This window comes from Platichthys flesus, chromosome 2 (genome assembly GCF_949316205.1).
Source record: "Platichthys flesus chromosome 2, fPlaFle2.1, whole genome shotgun sequence".
NCBI lineage: Eukaryota > Metazoa > Chordata > Actinopteri > Pleuronectiformes > Pleuronectidae > Platichthys > Platichthys flesus.
In genome coordinates, this window is record NC_084946.1 from 20,746,674 (window position 1) to 20,753,966 (window position 7,293).

A 7,293-nucleotide genomic window follows, 5' to 3' on the forward strand; every position below is an offset into this window, starting at 1 on the left:
GAAGGAGTACAGGACAATAGTTTGTTGACACCATCACAATATCTTGAGTTTCCACTTGATCATAATTTTTCTACCTTTTTAACTCCTCCCAATTTCTACAAGACAGAGCCAAAATAGTACACATTCTGATTTAGAGAGTGCCTTGGGCAAGTCTTATTACACTTTGTTGTTACTTGCACTGATCAGTGTTCAATCATCAGTTTTATTTATGCTAAGCAAGAGAGTAGACTACCTGTAAAACATAGTAGAAGTGTCCAGGCTTGTGACTGAAGGTGATCTGAAGAGTTTAATCAAATTCAAAGAATGGAATCTAGAAATGCAAGATTTAAAAGATCATACAAGAAAGAGACATATAAATATGTGTTTCTTTACTTCACAGTTTTTCAGTCCCTCAACTCAAGTATTTCCCCTACTGGTCATAAGTAATTGACAATCCTGGAAGTTCTTGGAGGTAAACGTGACAGAGTAAACAACATGAACCCAATAAAGCCGGAGTTGGTTTGATTGTTTTTTCCCTGGAGTAAATCTGAATGATTAGCCTTCGGGAGATTTAGATTTTATTGTTATTATTCACTTAATTTATCTTCGTTAGAGAGCTGAATGACCTCGTTTATAGAGGACACAAAGTTTAAATTAAAGCTCCATCTGAGTTCACATGGAGAATGCAGGATACTGTGCGGTTATAAGCACCTCTGATATAACACACGGAGACATAACAGGTAACTGGGTCTGTTGTAATGGGATCATCCTGCGGATCTAAGTTATTTTAAGTGCAGCGTTCACGGCAGCAAGAAGGCGGGCACCATCATAGATCAGTGGGCATCGTGATATGCATCGTATTCTTTAGGGAGTCTGATGGTACCTCTAATTCATACTCACTTTTTAAGCATTTATGGAATATGTTGAACACATGTATAGTGCAGATCCCTGACGATTTATCTCGGAGTATGTATGTTGCAAATGATCACGAGTACATTCAAATGTTTGTGCACTAAACTTAACACCCAATCCGTTGTTTACTGTTAACCTGGAGACTGTTAAAGGAAAGGCGAGTGTGAAAGCAGCTTTTCACAGGTCGTCCTGTCATGACATCGCAGGGGACAAGTCTGACCGATGCCTTAACCCTTAACCCTCCCCAGGGGATTTGTGGGATTGTGAGTGGAGTGGAAGATTAGGGTTATAGCGGCACACAACAAACAGTCGGTCTGTGGGTCAGTGTGTTAGTATATCAGTATATCAGTGAGTCAGTAGGCTTTTATTTTTTCCCAGAGTAGGTTGACTTTCTGCTTTCCATGAGCGAGGCCAGTGGAATGACTTCCTTGAGTCAAAGAGTACTCAGCCGCTCATGTTAACTCTGAACTGCTCTCAGGATCATACTCTAAAACCATAACACGTGTTGATATTTTTTCAGCAACGATATCAATTGACAGTTCATCATTTTGATGGTCATCAGATCTGCTGATGTAGAGGGTTAAAGGACGCCAGTCCTGTGAAAATGCTTAGTATCCACTGAGCTGTTCCTGCAAATCAAATCTCCTGGAAGAAATATGAACGCATATGTTGAATTTCAAAAGACGAATGTTCATGATTTTTCATTGAATCCCTGTGCCAGTCCCAGTGGTTTTCAGCCTGGGAGTCTGTGTTGTTAGTTATTCTATACACATTTGGCCACAAATATTTAAGAACTAAGAAAATAACTTCTTAAGCATAAAGTCAACGTTGTGTACAAGGAACAGTATAAACAACTCTGCTTCAAATGATTTCAAACGAATTTTAGTGAACTCCCCTCAGACACTGGTTATAGGCCAGTTTGGATGGTGTAATATCAGCATTTCTGTTGGCTGTACAGGGGGAGTTGACAGGTTTTGGCAATGCAAGTCAGGAATATTGTCCACAGAGGATTTATGAGATTCGATTTGAGTAGATCTTGTGTAGGAGAATTCAATATCAGAGGAGTGGTTGAAATATAAGAATAAAGCATAGACACCTTTACAGGTCAGTGTGCCATGGTGGAGTCCCATATCAAGATGTGCTTCTATACTAGCAAAATAGGAAAATGAAATAACTTCTGTCTTAGCCCAGTTTACTGACCTCCTGTCATACGTCAAGCCAGAAGTCCCCAAACTTTATTTATGAAATTCATTCTCTCTGGGTTTGTGGCATCAAACAGAAGAGCAACCAATCGCAAATACAGATGCATGATGTGAAAAGGGTATCATGCCAAGAGAATGTGACACCTGTTTACTGACCAAACACAGACAGTCCATAAAGCCACTTCTACTATTTGTATGAGCAAATACGACCTTTGCCTTACAGACAGGGCCAATGTGATTACATGGCACGTACCTTATTTTGTCATGCTGGATAAAACTGGGAAATTTATGAAAAGAAATTAATAAAAAAACTATATTTATATTGAATTAAGAATTTGAATTTGAATCAAAGCCACGTGGTATTTCACTGACAACATTTTAAGCGTGTTTTATTGTTTACGCCATTGTCGAATGAGTGAGCATATATATTAATAAATTACAATTTTTCAGTACATCTTATATAAATGATGTGTTAGCCTGTTCTGTGATGGGTGTACATTTACCTATATATTAAGTGAATTTTAATTAAACTTAAACTTGTGTTAATGTATACATATCTGATTGGACTACTTTGGGGTTGTTAAAAATGCACCAGCTCTCGAAATATTACTGCTGTTCGTCACAGTTGCCCTTATAAGAGGATTGAGTAAACAAAGATTTGTGTTTATAAATACATACATTTTCTGTGGGTTCAATTAAAGTAATACATTTTCTCAATAATTGTTAATCTTTTTGTTCTAAGGTGAAAGTCTACATTGATTAAAAACTACAATGGGATTGGCTCGGCTCATTATTTGCGTGGCCTAGGGGATAGAGCGGGTGCTCTGCAACAAGAAGGTTGCTGGTTTGAATCCCACTCTTTCCCATCTGCATGCCTAAGTGTCCTTGGCAAGATACTGAACCCCTAAATGGCCCCTCATAAATGTTGAGTGTACTAAAAATGTAAGTCGCTTTGGACAAAAGCGTCAGCCAAATGACATGTAATGTAATTGATAACTTTAACAATAATCATTTAATTTCAGCACATCAACACAAATTTTATTGCAAATATTATCATTTATTTGCAAAACAAAGAATTTGTTATACATTAAATACAGTATGAAATAAAAAAGATTGAAGCCAAAAATTATAAGTCAAATCCTGGCTCCATTCCCATCAGTTACATTATAAAGAAATTGTTGCATCATTTGTCATCTGCAATTATATACAATGCCACACATTTAAACACAACTTAGAGCTTAAAATATATTGCGAATTGACTTTGTGCTCTCTGAAGGCCTATAAAATTTGCTATAAAAATACAGTAGGATGATAAAGTGCATAGTAAGTTATGGTACAACGGCACCTCAATGTCACAATGAATCTTGTGACAGGAAGTGCTTAGAAGATAAATTCATGAACTGCAAAGACAGACTCCGGTATTAAAAATATTTCTTAAGTTTGAACTCAAAAGCGTAAATACAAGTGAATCATTTAAAGGCGCCATGGTCATTGATCCCACTGCTTCACAGACCTTCACATTACCTGACACTGAAGCAATAGCTAAATGTTTGAGCACGCTGCTGAAAAATAACCCTGGGGTCATATTCTGTCAAAGTCAGTTACCCAACTGATTACCATACTTGTGTAAATATGTATGGTAAATATGCTGATTAAGCATATTTCAACCTGCATACGGCATCAACTGCAATCAGAGTGAGCTTAGGGCAGATTTCAGCAGTTTTTAACTGATTCATATCAATTTCAGTGTTCTCTTGCACTGTATCATAACTTTGTCATATAATTTTATATTTTCTTGGATGTAAAAAATAGTAAAATCCTCAGAATAGCAGTAGAATTGTGTGACATGTCAACCTAAAACATATTTTCTTGCACATGAGAGACCCATATGAAAAAATGGTGTTCCTCAAGGAAATATTCTTGGCACAATTTTGTTTTCATTATGCTTCCAGTTGTACATATCTGTTTCCCCAAATGAGGAATTTTCAAGTGTTTTGAAAAGTTAAAAAGCAGCAAGAGGAAATATAAACTCTACGCTTTAAGTTTGAGTGAGTTTAGACTCAGAACCCATTTTAACAAAGCACCTTTTTCATCTTAGAAATATTATCAAATTTGTTGTACTGAGAATGATGCTCAAATGCTTTTATTACCAGCCATTTATATTACTGAATAAAGTTCAGGTGAGTTATAATTTCCCAATACTTGAAGAGTAAGTCCACTTGGTCATCACGATTTATAAAAGGCACAATTTAAATTCTATTTATAGAATGTGGACACTATGACCATATGAAACACACAGGAAATATAATATCTAACATAATGTAATTTGCATTGAAATATCACTTCTGTTCACAATTTCCTAAGATCCATAAAACAATTTACTGCATCTTTGAACTGAATCCCAGCAGCAATTTTGGAAAAATAAATAAATAAACTAAATATGACTAAAATTAGAATTAGGATTCTCTTGAAGGCATCACATTATTACCTTAATGTAAACAACATCTGCAGTCTGTCTGACATTGATCTAGTCTGAACTAGTTTGCATTCCTGCCAAATGTTTGACATTGATATCACACCTTTCTGATCTCTGTTGAGTTCAACAGGTGTTAATGTTCCTTAGTTTATTTCCTCTCTTTAATTTATGCCTTTGATATATGAATGAAATGTTTCTGCATTCACAAATTGTGCATAAATTAGAATAACTTGCCTGATATTAGTTATTGAAATAAGTTCCAATCTAAAATTGAGAAGCTTAGTATTTCTCTGCAGCCTGCTACCTACATACTGCATAACACAAGAAATTTGTAAGGCAGTTATCATTTTGAAGTCAAATCCATCAGATGTTACCTGAGTAAATGTTTTGAGTTTGGTCATGTGCTCTGTTGATGTGTGTTTGTATCACTCTGTGAGTCTCAGTCTACAATACACACAAAACAAATCTATGTTAAGTACCATGTCTCTCATATTGCGTCCTTTATGTGCATCCACAGGATTCCACTATCATGTCTGGAACATCCATTTTGACAATGCTGTGCTGAGAGTCAAAGAAGACCATGGAGAGTGGCCGGCGCTCAGTGGGAACACAACATGAAGTTGTGGCTGTGTTGATGCCGTTGATTTTCAGCTGGCTGAAGACAGTGGCATGGAAAGATGATGCGATTCCAGGGGAACCAGCCAGATGTTGGGGGCACTGACCTATGCAGTAGTTCATATGGTAGCCTTCAGGTGCAATGATCCACTCGTCCCACTGGATATCCTTGAACTTGATGTAGAATTCTCTCTTGCAGCACACGCTTACTACATTCCCGCAACGCAAGGAACGCTTCCTGAGTACGTGTTTGGAGCGGTCATCCCGGAGGCGCACCTTGGCCACCAGGAAGGGCTGGTGCGTGGAATTAACTGTGTCATCGAAGGAGCAAAGATTCTTCCCATTTTCATCGCAGCTCACCTCCAGCTGTAGGCGGCGTTGGCCACCGTCGAGGAATGACTGCAGGGTGCGGGTGATGGGAAAGGTGTGCCAGTTACTGTCCTGGACCTCCAGCATCTTCTCTATCACCAGGGTGCGGTTGCTACCAGACACGTGTTCAACTGCAGAAAGGAAGACTCTGGCAAAGAGTCTTGAGTCCCGGCGAGGGTCCTCAGAAGAGCGGGCATAGATCCACAGAGAGGACTCAAGTACCTGGATACTCTGGCCTTGTTCCTGCTGAAACTGGAAATTGAGGCTGGCCCCCTCACCACTGTCCATCTTACCTACAGATCAAAGAAAAATTTGAAAATAACACAGACAGTTAATATTTTGACACTAGAGGTTGCTGCCTGTTACAATGCTTATAAGTTAAAGCAGCATATTCTAGCTATTAAAATCTATACATTGATGACAGATTCTGTAAGTACTAACTGTTTCTATATCGTAAGGAACATAAAAAAACAACATTACGTAGCCTAATTAACAAAGCAAATAGAAAGTCTGACCTAATTTCTGCGCATATTGCGCACATGAAACGTGACCTTTCTGTGACAAGCAGAGTGGAATAACAGCTTTACATAATAAAAGGTAAATATCAAACTCACTTATATCTGCAAAGCTCACTACTTCATAGCCAGGATCTCTGGTTGGTATTTCGTTTTGTAGTTCAAGAGTGCCATCCTGTCTGACGCGCCCCGAGTGCAGTTTGCGCAGCGCAGTGAGGAGCGCCGCCCGGGGAACCGTGTGAGTTATGTTTGGTCTTTCTTTTAAGTGCAGCTTCTCCAAAATTTGCTGCTTGGCGATTTCTGTCATCAGCCTCTCCTCTGCGTCTCTCTCCATTGAAGGTAAGCCACACGAAGCGCAGCCCGGGGACGGGGAGCCACTGACCCGGAGAGCGTTCAGCAGCAAAGGTGCCAAAAAGACAGATAATGGGAAAGAGAACGCCGTCATACTTGACGCTAAAGTCAATAAATGCATCTCAGTGTTCGTCGTGCGTAAAAAGACCAAATCAACTGAGTCTTCAAATCTTCCCTGAGTTGTTCTGTGAACGAGACAAGTTTTGTCAAAGGTTCTTACTGCAGCTGGACACCGTGAGGAGAGCAGCTGAGAGACAGGAGTGGCGTTTCACCCTCCAGCAGGTGAAGATATCTGGGATTATCCACACAAACTGGTGACACGTTGGAGGGAGGCACCAATGAGCGCATAGGGGCACCAAGGAAATTACTGGCAAAGTTTCTGTCTGTTGTGCACTCTCACAACGCACGCACACGTACGTTTCTGAGTCACAATCACCGACGTGTGGTAGCGCCCATAACTAACTTCTGGTAACACGACACACCTTTAGGTTACACTGATGCACATCTTGTCTTAAAAGTTACTGATTTCCATAAATGATAAGGAAAAACGTTCCTCCTTCACCACAACAGGGAAAGTCCCCGTGCCACGTTGCGCGCTGCGGTGCCACTGAGCCTTAAGCCTGAAACATGCTTCTGCGTTTTCACGGGCCCGTAAGCGCAAGAGCCCTTCCGGGTCCCTTACGTGCTTATGTATCCCTCCTTACGTGCTGACGGGTGTCGACCCCCTTTTCTAAAATTTACGGCAAAGCTCCGCAAGCTCACTCAGCCCGCAAGGCTGTGATTGGTCTGCTCTACATCCCTTCTGGAGCTGCATTTCCGGTTTCATGCCCCATAATACCGGCAGAAATCACGGAAGATTTAGAAGAACGAATAT

The 7,293-nt window shown here is 39.8% G+C and overlaps 1 protein-coding gene across 1 annotated transcript; it reads right to left on the reverse strand.

Annotated features, from left to right (window-relative positions):
* Positions 1 to 3,129: 3,129 nt before the first annotated feature.
* LOC133969197 (inhibin beta B chain) lies at positions 3,130 to 7,019 on the reverse strand. Its single transcript, XM_062405507.1, has 2 exons — positions 6,168 to 7,019; positions 3,130 to 5,846 (listed from the first exon to the last, which is right to left on the reverse strand). The coding sequence occupies exons 1-2, from the start codon at positions 6,538 to 6,540 to the stop codon at positions 5,071 to 5,073; spliced, it is 1,149 nt and encodes a 382-aa protein (XP_062261491.1). The 5' UTR covers positions 6,541 to 7,019; the 3' UTR covers positions 3,130 to 5,070.
* Positions 7,020 to 7,293: the final 274 nt, after the last annotated feature.